The sequence below is a fragment of the Thalassophryne amazonica genome, chromosome 1 (genome assembly GCF_902500255.1).
Source record: "Thalassophryne amazonica chromosome 1, fThaAma1.1, whole genome shotgun sequence".
Lineage (NCBI taxonomy): Eukaryota > Metazoa > Chordata > Actinopteri > Batrachoidiformes > Batrachoididae > Thalassophryne > Thalassophryne amazonica.
The window spans coordinates 135486000-135503497 of record NC_047103.1 but is presented as its reverse complement, the minus strand read 5'-3'; the positions used below and the strand labels follow the sequence as shown (position 1 = coordinate 135503497).

General features: G+C 44.5%; 1 protein-coding gene and 1 long non-coding RNA gene across 2 annotated transcripts in view; one reads left to right on the top strand and one right to left on the bottom strand.

Annotated features, from left to right (window-relative positions):
• The window catches only part of LOC117514692 (sodium- and chloride-dependent GABA transporter 2-like), a 98860-nt gene that overhangs the window by 66811 nt on the left and 14551 nt on the right, over positions 1 to 17498 (top strand). Inside the window, exons 9-13 of the mRNA XM_034175258.1 lie at positions 3517 to 3620; positions 4552 to 4676; positions 9657 to 9769; positions 9895 to 10032; positions 10157 to 10259. Coding sequence (XP_034031149.1) covers positions 3517 to 3620; positions 4552 to 4676; positions 9657 to 9769; positions 9895 to 10032; positions 10157 to 10259 — 583 coding nt within the window. The remainder of the gene's footprint in view (positions 1 to 3516; positions 3621 to 4551; positions 4677 to 9656; positions 9770 to 9894; positions 10033 to 10156; positions 10260 to 17498) is intronic.
• On the bottom strand, positions 6313 to 17044 carry LOC117514715. The gene is made up of 3 exons (XR_004561943.1): positions 16917 to 17044; positions 16169 to 16173; positions 6313 to 6324 (listed from the first exon to the last, which is right to left on the bottom strand). It is a non-coding gene; the product is annotated as an uncharacterized LOC117514715 (long non-coding RNA).

Below are 17498 nucleotides of genomic sequence, written 5' to 3'. Positions count from 1 at the left end.
GGTCGGGCTGGACAATTTCTCATTCGATGTCCAGGTTGTCCACAGCTCCAACACTCATTAGAAGGTTGATCCGCTGTTGGGGGTGTTGGTCCCGTAGGCGGTCCCGCTTGACTGTTCCTGGGAGCCGAGTTTTGGAATCTGCTTCCAAATGAAGTTTGGCGAGATCCTCTTTGCCACCCTCCTCTGGGACCCTGAAAGTTCCGTGGCTTTTTAATGAAAGACGTGCGGACGGATTGCAGCGTCGGCTCGCAGCCGCCGCGACGCTCCGCCACAGGCAAAACACCTCCGTTGGAAGCCTTAAGGACAAGTTGGAACATGTCCAGCTGTTAAACAATTTCTCATATACTCACTCCACTGAAAGCCATCAAAAGCCGCCTGGATTTTACAAATGGTTATCAACACGGAGGTGTTTTTCCTGTGCCGCCGCACCGCGCCGTCTGCGTCCCGACGCGCGGACCCGTCCGCACGTCTTTCATTAAAAAAATCTCCTTTAACAGTGGAATATCCTGATAAAATGCTGAAACCGACTTCTTCTGAAACTTCTCTGTTCTCTCACGACGTCCTGGATCAACAGAGCCTGAAATGTGGAGGTTTTCAGCTTGAAACAGGCTGACGACGGCGTCTGAGAGCGCTGCACGACGTCTCGCACCGTGGGAAGTCCTTAAAGCGACAGTATCACCTCAAAATCTCTCATCAGCCGTTAAAATTTTCACTGAAAACCAGCTTAATTTTTCGAACCGTGTCCACTTCGCTGTGTCTCACAGGTTTAGAAAAAAGTTTGATCAAACAAAGCGCCAGTCTCTCAGCAACTTCTCAGACAAAGGAATTCCGATGACGGGCTGGACGACTCCTCCCACAAGGAGTGCTCACAGGCGGATGACGTCACCGACAGGCGTGGAAAAACTCACGCATGCGCACGAGGGTTCAAGCATGTCTGACGTAAAAACATATGAATGAAATCCATATAGTTTTTGAAAAAAATAAAAAGGACCTATACTTTATTGACAGCCCTCGTATCTACCTTCTCTGTATTTACATAGCAGTCTCTTCTCCTGTCTTTTTTTTCTCCACTGTCTCTGTTTCTCACTTTCCTCTTTGCCTGTCATGCACATCCCAAGTCCTTCTGTTGGGTCTAAACTTCTCCTCCTCCTCGTACTCTTCACATTAATCTTGTATGTCAGCCAGCCTGCAAGATCTCACAGCTTGCCTGCAACTCCCCACTTACTCTCTGCTCTCCCACACAACAATCTTCAAAAGCTTTATACACAAAAGTTATTAAAACAGATTTCTATATATCTCTATCTAGACTTCTGCCACTCTTCACTCCGTGGCTTTAAACAACTTTTTTAATCACTTAACACCAATGTGTTCTGTTTGAGTATGTATCTCTTCTTCACGTTAGACAGCTCTCCGGCGCTGCCGGCAACTAATATACTATTTTTAACAAGCTCCTCTCTGAGCGTACAATATTTCATTTACTTCTACACCTTACCGCGCCTCGCGTGCGTATACTGTGCTTTCCTGCACTTTCTTCTCACTTGTATATGTTTCCTCCGCTCTCCAAGCGTACATTATGTCTACTTTTCTTCTCACTTACTGAGCTCCTCGTGAGCTTAATGTGCCTTTGCACTGAAAGTACTCTTATTTCTTTTTTTCAACTCTTTTCTTATAAAAACTCATATTACTGTGCACTTAATTACTTATTCTTCAGTATGCACTAATCTTCACTTCCATATTTCTCCCACACCCCACAAGCGTGTATTTGGTGCCTTACTGCACTATTTTCTGCTTCATTACTTCTCACGTATTCTGCACTAACTCTCCGTTTTTATAGTTTTTCTCTTTTCTTAAAAAATGACGTCCTTTATTGAGCTCATCTTACTTACTGTCAGCTGTGCTTCTCTGCACTTTATGTATTCTCCTTATCACGTGCGGTATTTCTATTGCGCCCCCTCAAGCGCTTATCTTGTGCTTCTCTGCACTATTCTCTTTTAATCTCTTTTTTCTCACTTATCCTACTTCTTTAAATAAGCTTGTATTACCTTGTACCTATTTGTCAGTATACTTCCCTAAATTAACCCCTACAGCGCATGCTATCAGCCGGCATGTTAGTAACGAATTTTAACACCAGTTATTCCCCAAGCATCCAGGTTAGTTCTCCATGCACTCTTTTCCGTACCAGAGTTCATGAACATTCCTGACCTTTCACTCACACAGACACTCTCTTTCCCGGGAACACACTCACTCTCTGGGCATTCTGTCTACAAGGCCTGAAAATTTTCAATCTTATCTTTTTTGGTCTCATGTCAATTTTCTTCATCCAGGTTCTTTTGGGTAAGAGGCAATTAAAAATATCACCTGTCAACTTGGGCGGAAATCCAGACTCACTCCTCCAGATCGTGCAGAAGTTATAAAAGGTTTCTGCTTACCTTTTAGTCGTGATCACTGTTATTTACGGTCTGGAGGGATGAGCTGGACCGTCCCAGGCTGCCAGAATGCCCCTGGACCCTCCTGAAGCTGGCTCGCCAAGTTCTGTCGTGGTCCTTCTTTTTGGTCGTCTCAGGATGTCTTCTTTAGATAACACAAAACTAATTGCAGGTGGTTTGCAAGAAAAGGACACAACACTTTAGAATAATTCAGCCTTAAGCAAGACAAAATGCACAGAGTTTTTTAGTTTATTTAAGCATCCGAAACAGAGCTTATACAAACTGAGCCCTCTAGAGAGACTGAATATGCGCCAACCGCGCTCATCTATATATTGGAGACCCGCGGGCATCGCTCCTCCTTCGACTTTTTTATTTATTTTATTCCCAAGACATGGTTTTCTATTGGAAGCATCCTCTAGTGAACCCTAAGCAGGTGTTAGGTCATTATTTCAATGTGACAAACGCTCCCATTAAAACTTGCCTGGCCTGCAGGCTCATTACTGCTGGGGTATCAGCCAACTCTGCTGCCAACTTGGAAAGTACCTGACAGGCCGAGTGACTAATAGAGCCCTTTTTGGGTTGAACACCTGTTAGTTCAACCAGAGGACATATAGTTCAGATCAGGACACTTGATAGTTCATCAGAGAATACACAGTTCAAATAAGGACCTAAAAATGCTTCTACATGAGTTTTAATGAAAGCCTTAGATACATATTCCCTCAGATTGGCCTGTGATATTTCTTTATTAGTACTACATGGGGCACTTTGCAGTGTCACAGCAGCAGTGACAAGAGAACTGTGCAACAGTCGGGCAAGTAAACTGTAGAAATAGACGAAATAATACAGTAATATATAAATGATCTGAATGTTATTATTGTCCACACACTTTTGCAATGCATCAACAGATTTTGGGCCACTTATTATTTCAGTTTAGCACCAAAATTGTTACTTCCATAGTTATTTGATTATCAATTAGTCAATTAGATTGAACGGCACTGTTTTATGTAACATGGTTAGAATAATATGATATTCTGTTTTCTGATTAGTTCTCTCTCTCTCTCTCTCTCTCTCTCTCTCTCTCTCTTTGCAGGTATGGATGGATGCAGGAACACAGATATTTTTCTCTTATGGAATCTGTTTGGGGAGTCTCACAGCACTGGGCAGTTACAACAAATACAACAACGATTGCTATAAGTGAGGCACTTTGTCATGCACAGACACACACAGACACACACACACAGTGGTACAGCTATGTGTCATGTGGTTCCACTGCACTGCAGACAGTCGGTATTCTCTGAAATTAAAGGGAGCTCGCCACAGTCAGGTGGCCTGCAGAAGGAATGGTTAGAATGGGGAGAAAAAACATGTGCACAGCTGAAAGGCACAGGAGTGGTGCAGGAGGCCATGAGATCACCAGAGACCTTTCCCCACTGCGTTCTACATTTGAGCTGGTTGCACAAATGCGCCCGAATGTGTGGACTTCACTCAAGAATGCTTTAGGAAGATTTCAAATGCAGCTCGGATTTGCCCGAATGTAGTTCAAATGTCAATTCATGTGGCATTCAGGCTCATTTGTGCTCTTGTGTGACGGGGAGGTCCGTGCAGGCACAGTCGGAACATTCTACCAGGGTTCCATGTGCTCGATCAATTCTAACAGCCCCTTGAATGCTCTCTGAATGCTTCGAATTGACATACAAATTTTGCGACTGCAGTCAGATTGCTGTATGGCTGCACATCAACCCCTATTCAATTGTTTTCCAAGTTGAGCGCAACACAAGTGTAGAGAGCATGTGCTCTGAATGCGCGAATGTGCCGACTGCTGTAAGAATGCTGTACAAAGAGTTCAAATGCAGCTCAAATTTGCCCAAATGTGAGTTGAATCCTCATTCGTACGGCATTTGGGCTTATTCATGCTCTAGTGTGACAGGGTATGAAAAAAAAGTCTTGACTGACTTGTTTCCCACCATCTTGCATACATTCACAGACCAGACCAGATATGGCAACAACAAGAACAAAAACAAAAAGTCATTCCAGTGATACGAAGAATGTGTTTCTTTCGTGCGCTGCTTCAGTTCTGTCCTGTTGTTTTGCACTCGTCTTTTTTTAAATCGGTGTTTCCTTGCAGGGACTCCTTCTTGCTGTGCCTCCTGAACAGCAGCACTAGTTTCGTGGCGGGTTTTGCCATCTTCTCCGTGTTGGGCTTCATGGCCGAGGAACAGGGCGTGGACATCGCCACTGTGGCCCAGTCAGGTGACGCTCAGTTAGCAATACTAACAATGTTGCTCTCAGCAGCAGTGATCAGATTTTGTTTGGGTATAAAAGAAGATGATTTTATTGCTTGGATTGACACTTAAATTAATTATAAATTCTCATATAGTGGTTGGAGCCTTTCTTTTTTTTTTAAGTCAGAGGCAAAGACCTTCATTCTCAGTCTCTATGTAAGATTTCAACATGCTGTTGATGCTGTTTAGTCAACGGCTACCCCCATCCCAACCTGTCATCTTCATAAGGTCAACTACTAACATGAAAGACGTCAAGCCTTGGAGCATGCTACACATTCCTATATCCAGACCATGGAACGGCCCCAGATCCATCATCAAGCATCAAGGTATCCACATATCTGCCATAGCCAGGTAAAACATGGCCATCCCTTTGACCTTTTTCAGTGGCCGGGGTCTTCAGTGCTGAGTCACTTGCATGCTGGATCATGTCCAGAGAGGTTTGCCATATGAACAAAATGTCTAAGCTGACATTCGTTCACTATGCCCGTGATGGGTCTCAGCTGAGTCTCCATAAGTAACCCCTGATTTGATGCAAAGTCATGCCAGCATTATCCAAGGATCCTCCAGAGACCTTGTGCCAAAGACATCCAGGCGTTGCCTTAGGTCACTAGTTAGCTCCGTGAGCAAACACAACACATGCACAACCCAAATACAGTCAGCTGAACTTTTTTCACGTAGCAATGCAAATGACATGATGACATTATGTCATCAGTTTAGAGTCACCAGTTCACCTAACCTCAGTGTCTTTGGAAGTAGGATGAATCTAGAGCAGCCAGAGGGAACCCACGTAAACATGTGGAGAACATGCAAACTCCACACAGAAACAACCAGACGGGCAGTGATCCCAGCACCTTCTTTGCTGCGAGGCAACAGTGCTAACCACTATTCTACCACGCTGGAAATAGAATGGAAATATCTAATTCCAAAATTTATCAGTCATCATCACACAGTTTCTGTTTAAAATAAAATACCTGCTTATGTTTCTGTCTGAGACCATTTCCAAAGGATTAGTTATGACCTAAACACAAAGAACCACAATGACGGGCAACCAAAACAGGTTTATTGTCCTAAAAATGTAACTCAAAAAACAGCTAGCTGACTTAGCAGCAGATAAAAACAGGCTTGATCATAAACAGTCAACAGATCAGGCACATAGGTGATCAATCCGATCGGCAAGTGTTTCTGAGGCAGTTAAAAGAGGGTAATCGAAAAACAGGCACAGTTCACTAACATGAAGTTTTCATACCAAGCAGTGAGTCCAAAACCAATAGACAAAAATCAGCAATCCCACAAGACAGCAAAAATCTGTAATTAGACATCAAAACAGTGGAAGTAATCACTGTAACAAGAACACTAAAGAGCAGGATGCACCAAATACAGTCTGGGGAGGGACCACTTTAACTATCTCTACAGCTTTTTCCTTTTTTCCTCAGGGTTGCTACAGCAGATCTGTGGTGGATCTGCATGTTGATTTGGCACAGGTTTTACACTGGATGCCCTTCCTGACACATGGAGAATAGACAACGGGGAACAATTAGCCACATAGAGAATGACAAACACCCTCGGGCAGAATAGCATAGAGAAAAGCACTGACTGAAAACTCAAACCCACTGACCCTACAGTCAGTGGGTTTGAGTCCCATGTCCATGTTCCATGTGGCACAAGCAGCTCATCATGCAAGGTAAGCGTCATTTGTAGTTTCATCTCAACCTATTTGTGGTTTTCAACCCCAGTGCGAGGGGGTGGGTGAAACAACCTAAAATTAATATTTTCACTTTTGAGACGGTGATGGTATTATATCATGGTATTACCTGTTTTACATTGTATGGCCCCTTCTAGAATTATTTTATTTGAGCAAGAGTTTAACCTGGACATTTTCAAGTCTGCTCCTTTAAAATTTAAATCTGGATGAAAAATGTGCCTCAAAGTGATGCTTGTTTTTCTTTTTAGAGGGTTGTTTCTTATTCAGAACTGGAGCAAAACTCACAATCAGTATCATTCAGAGCGTGAGTGGGACTGAACTCCATCCATCCATCCATTTTCTTCCACTTTATCTGGAGTCAGGTCGCGGGGCAGCAGCTCAAGCAAAGCTGCCCAGACTTCCTGATCCACACACACCTTCCCCAGCTCCTCCGGGGGAACCTCGAGGCGTTCCCAAGCCAGCTGAGAGACGTAGTCCCTCCAGCATGTCCTGGGTCTTCTCCTAGGCCTCCTCCCAATGGGACGTGCCCGGAACACCTCTCCAGCGAGGCGTTTAGGGGGCATCCGGAAAAGAGACCCGAGCCACCTCAGCTGGCTCCTTTCGATGTGGAGGAGCAGCGGCTCAACTACGAGCTCCTCCCGAGTGACCGAGCTCCTCACCCTATCTCTAAAGAAGCACCCAGCCACCCTGTGGAGGAAACTCATCTTGGCTGCTTGTACTCGCGATCTCGTTCTTTCGGTCATGAGCCAAATCTCATGACCATAGGTGAGGGTCGGAACGTAGATCGATTGGTAAATTGAGAGCTTTGCCCCCCTGCTCAGCTCTCTCTTCACCACGACTGTCCGATATAGCGACCGCATCACTACAGACGCTGCACCCATCCGTCTGTCGATCTCACGCTCCATCCGTCCCTCACTCATGAACAAGACCCCGAGATACTTAAACTCCTCCACTTGAGGCAAGGACACTCCACCGACCTGAAGAGGGCAAGGCACCTTTTTCCGGTCAAGAACCATGGCCTTGGATTTGGATGTTCATCCCGGACGCTTCACACTCGGCTGCAAACCGCTCCAGTGCAAGCTGAAGGTCCTGATTTGATAAAGCCAACAGAACCACATCATCCGCAAACAGCAGAGATGAGATTCTGTGGTTCCCAAACCGGACCCCCTTTATACCCTGACTGTGCCTAGAAATTCTGTCCATAAAGGTAATGAACAGAACCGGTGACAAAGGGCAGCCCTGGCGGAGGCCAACATGCACTGGAAACAGGTTTGACTTACTACTGGCAATGCGAACCAAGCTCCTGCTGTGGTCGTACAGGGACTGGATAGCCCTTAGCAAAGGACCCCTGACCCCGTACTCCCGGAGCACCCCCCACAGGGTGCCCCGAGGGACACGGTCGAACGCCTTCTCCAGATCCACAAAGCACATGTGGACTGGTTGGGTGAACTCACATGAACCCTCAAGCACCCAATGGAGGGTGTAGAGCTGGTCCAGTGTGCCACTACCAGGACAAAATCCACACTGCTCCTCTTGAATCCGAGGTTCGACTATCGGTCGAATTCTCCTTTCCAGTACTCTGGAATAGACCTTACCGGGGAGGCTGAGGAGTGTGATCCCCTATAGTTGGAACACACCCTCCAGTCCCCATTCTTAAACAGAGGGACCACCACCCTGGTCTGCCAATCCAGAGGCACTGTCCCCGACCGTCATGCAATGTTGCAAAGTCGTGTCAACCAAGAAAGTCCCACAACATCCAGAGACTTAAGGTACTCAGGAAGGATTTCATCCACCCCAGGAGCCCTGCCACCAATGAGCTTTCTGACCATCTTGGTGACTTCGACCTGGGTGATGGATGAGTCCGCCTCTGAGTCCCCCGTCTCTGCTTCCTCGTTGGGAGACGTGATGATGGGATTGAGGAGATCCTCGAAGTATTCCTTCCACCGCCCGACAACATCCCCAGTCAGGGTCAACAGCTCCCCACCCGCACCGTAGACAGTGCCGGTGGAGAGCTGCTTCCACCTCCTAAGGTGTCGAAAATGTTTGCAAGAATTTCTTCAAGGCCGACCGAGAGTCCGCTTCCATGGCCTCCCCGAACTCCTCCCAGACCCAAGTTTTTGCCTCTGCGACCGCACGGGCTGCAGCACGTTTGGCCTGCCGGTACCTGTCAGCTGCCTCCGGGGTCCCACTTACCAACAAAGTCAACCAGGACTCCTTCTTCAGCTTGACAGAATCCCTTACTTACAGCGTCCACCATCGGGTTCGGGGATTGTCACCGCAACAGGCACCAGAGACCTTGCGACGACAACTACGAGTGGCCACATCGACAATAAAGGTGGAGAACATGGTCCACTTGGACTCCATGTCGCCAATCTCCCCCGGGATCTGGGAGAAGCTCTCCCGGAGGTGGGAGTTGAAGACCTCGCTGCCACAGGGTTCCGCCCTTCATTCCCAGCAGACCCTCACGATAGTTTGGGCCTACCATGTCTGATCAGCTTCCTCCCCTTCCAACGGATCCAACTCACCACCAGGTGGTGATCGGTCGACAGCTCAGCTCCTCTCGTTACTCGAGTGTCCGAGACGTGTGGCCGAAGGTCAGATGATACAACTACAAAGTCGATTATCGACCTCCGGCTCAGGGTGTCCTGGTGCCATGTGCACTTATGGACACCCTTGTGCTCGAACATGGTGTTCGTGATGGACAAACTGTGACTAGCACAGAAGTCCAACAACTGAACACCACTCGGGTTCAGATCGGGGAGGCCATGCTTCCCGATCACCCCCCTCCGGGTCTCACTGTCGCCGCCCATGTGGGCATTGAAATCCCCCAGGAGAACAATGGAGTCCCCAGTCAGAGCACTATCTCATACCCCTCCCAGGGACTCCAAGAAGGTCGGGTACTCTCCACTGTCGCTCTGCCTGAAGGCCGAGACAACAGTGAGAGACCTGTCCCCGACCCGAAGGCGTAGGGACATGACCCTCTCGTTCACCGGGGTGAACTCCAACACATGGCGACTGAGCTGGGGAGCAATAAGCAGTGCTACCCCAGCTCTCCGCCTCTCCCCATGAGCAACACCAGAAAAGTGGAGCGTCCAGCCCCTCTCCAGGAGTTGGGTACCAGAGCCCAAGCTGTGCATGGAGGTGAGCCTGACTATCTCTGGTTGGGCTCACCTCCACTGAACTCTCCACCTGATAATCATTTTGTTGAGGTGGTAACACTTTTCATGGTGTTGTGTTTCCTCACAGGGCCCGGCCTTGCCTTCATTGCCTACCCCAGAGCTGTAGCCATGATGCCTTTACCTCAACTCTGGGCTGTCTGCTTCTTCCTCATGATCATAATGCTGGGCTTGGACACACAAGTAAACCATGTTTGATAAGTTACCTAATTTTTATCTAATGACTCACATATGGACAAATGTGAGCAAGATTCCAGCCCACCTGCACAATCATTATAACGGAGTTGATCCTCTGCTCTCTTCTGCAGTTTGTGAGTCTGGAGGCTCTGATGACGTCTGTGACAGACTTGTACCCACAGCTGATCAGACGAGGTCACCGCAGAGAGCTGCTGCTGCTGTTTATCTGCCTTGTCTGCTTCCTCATAGGCTTGGTCATGGTCACACCAGTATGTCATGTTCGATTTGTGGCTGTGGTTTTAGTTTGTTTGCATATGAAAGTACACATGATCCCTCAACCCTGTTAGGGCTTTGTGATGAAAAATAATGCTATTCTCTCTGTCTTGTGTGCAGGGCGGTCTGTATGTCTTTCAGATCTATGACCATTTCTCCTGCAGTGGAGCCAGCCTGCTGCTGCTCTCTATCTTCCAGTCTCTGGCTATCGGCTGGGTCTATGGTTTGAATCCCATCTCCTCCATTGCTCTCCTCCTCTGTTTTGTTCTTTATGGCCTCGTTCACACAGAGACGCATAGTACAACTCCAATTCCAATGAAGTTGGGATGTTGTGTAAAATGTAAATAAAAACAGAATACAATGATTTGCAAATCCTTTTCAACCTATATTCAATTGAATACGCCACAAAGACAAGATATTTAATGTTCAAACTGATAAACGTTATTGTTTTTGTGCAAATATTTGCTCATTTTGAAATGGATGCCTGCAACACATTTCAAAAAAGCTGGGTCAGTGGTATGTTTTCCACTGTGTTACATCACCTTTCCTTCTAACAACACTCATTAAGAGGGCACTAATTATTAAAGCTTTGTAGGTGGAATTCTTTCCCATTCTTGCTTGATGTACGACTTCAGTTGTTCAACAGTCCGGGGTCTCCATTGTCGTATTTTGCGCTTCATAATGCACCACGCATTTTCAATGGGCAACACGTCTGGACTGCAGGCAGGCCAGTCTAGTACCTGCATTCTTTTACTACGAAGCCATGCTGTTGTAACACGTGCAGAATGTGGCTTGGCATTGTCTTGCTGAAATAAGTAGGGACGTCCCTGAAAAAGATGTTGCTTGGATGGCAGCATGTGTTGCTCCAAAAACCTGGATGTACCTTTCAGCATTGATGGAGTCATCACAGATGTGTAAGTTGCCCATGCCATGGGCACTAACACACCCCCATACCATCACAGATGCTGGCTTTTGAACTTTGTGCTGGTAACAACCTGGATGGTCTTTTTCCTCTTTTGTCCGGAGGACACGACGTCCATGATTTCCAAAAACAATCTGAAATGTGGACTCATCAGACCACAGCACACTTTTCCACTTTGCGTCTGTCCATTTCAAATGAGCTCAGGCCCAGAGAAGGCGGCGGCGTTTCTGGATGTTGTTGATGTATGGCTTTCGCTTTGCATGGTAGAGGTTTAACTTGCATTTGTAGATGTAGCAATGAACTGTGTTAACTGACAGTTTTCTGAATTGTTTCTCAGCCCACGCAGTAAGATCCTTTACACGATGGTGTTGGTTTTTAATGCAGTGCCGCCTGAGGGATCAAAGGTCATGGGCATTCATTGTTGGTTTGCGGTCTTGCCGCTTACGTGTAGAAAGTTCTCCAGATTCTATGAATCTTCTGATTATATTATGGACTGTAGATGATGGAATCCCTAAATTCCTTGCAATTGAATGTTGGGAAACATTGTTGATAAACTCTTGGACTATTTTTTCACACATTTGTTCACAAAGTGGTGATATTCACCCCATCTTTGCTTGCTGAGCCTTTTGGGGATGCTCCTTTTAGACCCAATCATGCCACTCACCTGTTTCCAATTAACCTGTTCACCTGTGGAATGTTCCAAATAGGTGTTGTTTGAGCATTCATCAACTCTCCCAGCCTTTTGTTACTCGTGTCCCAGCTTTTTTGAAATGTGTTGCAGGCATCCATTTCAAAATTAGCAAATATTTGCACAAAACAAAAAAGTCTATCAGTTTGAACATTATCTTGTCTTTATGGTGTATTCAGTTGAATATAGGTTGAAGAGGATTTGCAAATTATTGTATCCTGTTTTTATTTACATTTCACACAACATCCCAACTTTATAGGAATTGTGGTTGTACACATATTATGCACATTATGCACACATATAGGGGAAAATCTTTCTTTGTCTTTTACCTTTATTTAACCAAAGCTCATTGAGATTGAAACCTCTTTTGTTGGGGTGACCTTGCCAAGAAAGGCAGCATCACACATAAGAAACAAGTTAACGTCATCAAGATCACACTCAACAAAAATATAAACGCAACACTTTTGGTTTTGCTCCCATTTTGTATGAGATGAACTCAAAGATCTAAAACTTTTTCCACATACACAATATCACCATTTCCCTCAAATATTGTTCACAAACCAGTCTAAATCTGTGATAGTGAGCACTTCTCCTTTGCTGAGATAATCCATCCCACCTCACAGGTGTGCCATATCAAGATGCTGATTAGACACCATGATTAGTGCACAGGTGTGCCTTAGACTGCCCACAATAAAAGGCCACTCTGAAAGGTGCAGTTTTATCACACAGCACAATGCCACAGATGTCGCAAGATTTGAGGGAGCATGCAACTGGCATGCTGACAGCAAGAATGTCAACCAGAGCTGTTGCTCATGTATTGAATGTTCATTTCTCTACCATAAGTCGTCTCCAAAGGCGTTTCAGAGAATTTGGCAGTACATCCAACCAGCCTCACAACCGCAGACCACGTGTAACCACACCAGCCCAGGACCTCCACATCCAGCATGTTCACCTCCAAGATAGTCAGAGACCAGCCACTCAGACAGCTGCTGAAACAATCGGTTTGCATAACCAAAGAATTTCTGCACAAACTGTCAGAAACCGTCTCAGGGAAGCTCATCTGCTTGCTCGTCGTCCTCATCGGGGTCTCGACCTGACTCCAGTTCGTCGTCGTAACCGACTTGAGTGTGCAAATGTTCACATTCGCTGGCATTTGGCACGTTGGAGAGGTGTTCTCTTCACGGATGAATCCTGGTTCACACTTTTCAGGGCAGATTGTAGACAGCATGTGTGGCGTTGTGTGGGTGAGCGGTTTTCTGATGTCAATGTTGTGGATCGAGTGGCCCATGGTGGCGGTGGGGTTATGGTATGGGCAGGCATCTGTTATGAATGAAGAACACAGGTGCATTTTATTGATGGCATTTTGAATGCACAGAGATACCGTGACGAGATCCTGAGGCCCATTGTTGTGCCATACATCCAAGAACATCACCTCATGTTGCAGCAGGATAATGCACGGCCCCATGTTGCAAGGATCTGTACACAATTCTTGGAAGCTGAAAATGTCCCAGTTCTTGCATGGCCGGCATACTCACCAGACATGTCACCCATTGAGCATGTTTGGGATGCTCTGGGCCGGCGTATACGACAGCGTGTACCAGTTCCTGCCAGTATCCAGCAACTTCGCACAGCCATTGAAGAGGAGTGGACCAACATTCCACAGGCCACAATTGACAACCTGATCAACTCTATGCGAAGGAGATGTGTTGCACTGCATGAGGCAAATGGTGGTCACACCAGATACTGACTGGTATCCCCCCCCAATAAAACAAAACTGCACCTTTCAGAGTGGCCTTTTATTGTGGACAGTCTAAGGCACACCTGTGCACTAATCATGGTGTCTAATCAGCATCTTGATATGGCACACCTGTGAGGTGGGATGGATTATCTCAGCAAAGGAGAAGTGCTCACTATCACAGATTTAGACTGGTTTGTGAACAATATTTGAGGGAAATGGTGATATTGTGTATGTGGAAAAAGTTTTAGATCTTTGAGTTCATCTCATACAAAATGGGAGCAAAACCAAAAGTGTTGCGTTTATATTTTTGTTGAGTGTAAAATACACACAATTTTCAAATAAGACACAATCAGTTTGGTCATAGGAACAATATGTAAGTTAAAACTAAAAAATTTTAAAACACAGGCACTGTTCAAAAGATTTCCATTTGCAGTCTCAGAGAAATCACCCAGAAAGTTTTAATTCAGACTGGAGGGCATATTCCAAGCAGAGGGAACAGAAAATAAAAGCGTTCTTTCCCATTTCAGTGGAAACGGGAAGTACACAAAAGCACAGCATGTCATTCGAGCGTAAAGCATAACAGCTTTCAGATCACCTAAATAAATTGGAACCAACCCACTAAAAGCCTTATACACCAGAGTCATTCACTGTGTGTCTCACCTTACATTCAAAGAAGGCATGCCAGCATTAGCATACAACTCACAGTGGTGGGTGAGGCAGCTGCAACCAGTGATGAATCTCAGAGCACAATGGTACACCGGAGTCGAGGACAGTAGATAACTGGTTGAAGAGCAGACGTAGGGTGGCTTGCAAAAGTATTCGCCCCCTTGGTATTTCACGCATTTTAATTTGTTTATGCCATTTCATATGCAAAAAGTAAATCAGGCTTCTTAATATAAAAATTTCTAAAATTATCTTCATTGAACCCAAACTCAAAGCAAATCTCTAAAACTTGATATACAGTAGTGTTCAGAATAATAGTAGTGCTATGTGACTAAAAAGATTAATCCAGGTTTTGAGTATATTTTTTATTGTTACATGGGAAACAAGGTACCAGTAGATTCAGTAGATTCTCACAAATCCAACAAGACCAAGCGTTCATGATATGCACACTCTTAAGGCTATGAAATTGGACTATTAGTTAAAAAAAAAAAAAAAGTAGAAAGGGGGGTGTTCACAATAATAGTAGTGTGGCATTCAGTCAGTGAGTTTGTCAATTTTGTGGAACAAACAGGTGTAAATCAGGTGTCCCCTATTTAAGGATGAAGCCAGCACCTGTTGAACATGCTTTTCTCTTTGAAAGCCTGAGGAAAATGGGACGTTCAAGACATTGTTCAGAAGAACAGCGTAGTTTGATTAAAAAGTTGATTGGAGAGGGGAAAACTTATACGCAGGTGCAAGAAATTATAGGCTGTTTATCTACAATGATCTCCAATGGTTTAAAATGGACAAAAAGCCAGAGACGTGTGGAAGAAAACGGAAAACAACCATCAAAATGAATAGAAGAATAACCAGAATGGCAAAGGCTCAACCATTGATCAGCTCCAAGATGATCAAAGACAGTCTGGAGTTACCTGTAAGTGCTGTGACCGTTAGAAGACGCCTGTGTGAAGTTCATTTATTTGCAAGAATCCCCCACAAAGTCCCTCTGTTAAATAAAAGACATGTGCAGAAGAGGTTACAATTTGCCAAAGAACACATCAACTGGCTTAAAGAGAAATGGAGGAATATTTTGTGGACTGATGAGAGTAAAATTGTTCTTTTTGGGTCCAAGGGCCACAGACAGTTGTGAGATAACCCCCAAACTCTGAATTCAAGCCACAGTTCACAGTGAAGACAGTGAAGCATGGTGGTGCAAGCATCATGATATGGGCATGTTTCTCCTACTATGGTGTTGGGCCTATATATCGCATACCAGGTATCATGGATCACTTTGGATATGTCAGAATACTTGAAGAGGTCGTGTTGCCTTATGCTGAAGGGGACATGCCCTTGGAATGGGTGTTTCAACAAGACAATGACCCCAAGCATACTTGTAAACGAGCAAAATCTTGGTATCAAACCAACAAAATTAATGCCTCTCAGATGTGAAGAAATCAGGAAAAACTGTGGTTATACAACTAAATACTAGTTTAGTGATTCACAGGATTGCTAAAAAAGCAGTTTGAACATAATAGTTTTGAGTTTGTAGCATCAGCAGCAGACACTACTGTTATTGTGAACACCCCCTTTTCTACTTTTTTTTTACTAATAGCCCAATTTCATAGCCTTAAGAGTGTGTATATCATGAATGCTTGGTCTTGTTGGATTTGTGAGAATCTACTGGTACCTTGTTTCCCATGTTACAATAAGAAATATACTCAAAACCTGGATTAATCTTTTTAGTCACATAGCACTACTATTATTCTGAACACTACTGTAAATTAATTAAAAATATAATAGTATTTTTTTTTTAAAAAGAAGACCTGGAAGTTAACTACAATTCGCCAGAAGGTACATCTGAGATGCAAGCCTAGATTTGATGTTTTGATGAAAGAAAACCCTCCTCCATACCACTTCAGCATGAAGCTGTATAACTGGGGATACAAAATGCAAAACATGCACTATGCACAATTTCTCCAATCACAGCCAGAGAAGCACAGTCAGGTTTTTTTTTTTTTTTTTTGTACTTGACTGGTCCCATAGACAGTACCCCAGAAAGTTTCTGCTGGGTATTGCAAAGAGGAAGATGAGAGCCACCAGACCCAATGATGTAGATGAAGTGAAGGCAGGTGTCCAAACAACCTGTGCTTCTGTAACACCTCAGCAGTATCACAGCCTGATTGCCTTCATGCCACACCACAGTGATAGCAGTTCAGTCATATGAACCCCAACTAAGCATTGACTGCATAAACGAACATTTTTCAGATGTTTGACATTTCTATATTACAAATACTTATTTAACTGATCATAAAAAATTCTATTATTTTGAGATACACATTTTCTATTTTGTTGTTGTTGCTGTAGGCCATAATTATAAATAAAAATGCTTGAAACATGCTGAACTTTCCAAGAGATTCTAATTTTTTGGGATGCACCTGTATTCAAGTTGCACCAGAAGATAAGTTGCACCTATTTTCTGTTATTACCAGGCCTTTAATTTGGGATATATTTCACATCGTTGCAGTGTATTTTTTGGGGGGGGGGGGATTTATTATTATTTCATTGTTTTAGTTTATTTTGTTTATTTTTTATTTATTTATTTCATTTATACAGCACAAAATCACAACAAAGATGCCTCAAAGCGCTTCAGCGCTTCACTCAAGTAAGGTCAAACCTTACCAACCCTTAGAGCAGCACATAGGTGACAGTGGTAAGGAAAAACTCCCTCTGACAGTGCTGAGGAGGAAACCTCAAGCAGACCAAACTCAGAGGGGTGACCCGCTGCTTCGGTCATTTTAACAGTTACAAGGTTTTTACAAAGTTTTTACCAAGCTGAAGAAACGGGAAACAGAAAAACCAGAATTGCATCAAAACAAAGTGCCATATTGACACGAGCACGCAGTCATTGGTGCCATAGGCAGGGGGTCGTCCAGCACCCTGGGGTGCAGGGCCAGCATCGATCCATCACATCATCAGTGGGCCACAGCACAAGCTGTCCTCATGAAAGAGTACATTCAAAAAGCAGACTGCTGTGTGCAGCTTGCCCTGAGCTTCACTAAGAGAGCCAGAATTTAGATGAAGTGAGGCTGAAATCTCAGTTTCTAGTAAGATGAGTTAAAGGCATAGGAAGCATAGTTCCATACTATGCCAGTATGCTAGCCATGCGAGAGGGAGAATAGTCTGGACTTGAATGTATCTGTGGAATCTGACTGTTACAGTGAGGGAAATAAGTATTTGAACACCCTGCAATTTTGCAAGTTCTCCCACTTAGAAATCATGTTGGGGTCTGAAATTTTCATCTTAGGTGCATGTCCACTGTGAGAGACATAATCTAAAAACAAAAAAAATCCGTAAATCACAATGTATGATTTATTTTTTTTTTTAATAATTTATTTGTATGTTACTGCTGCAAATAAGTATTTCAACACCTGTGAAAATCAATGGTAATATTTGGTACAGTAGCCTTTGTTTG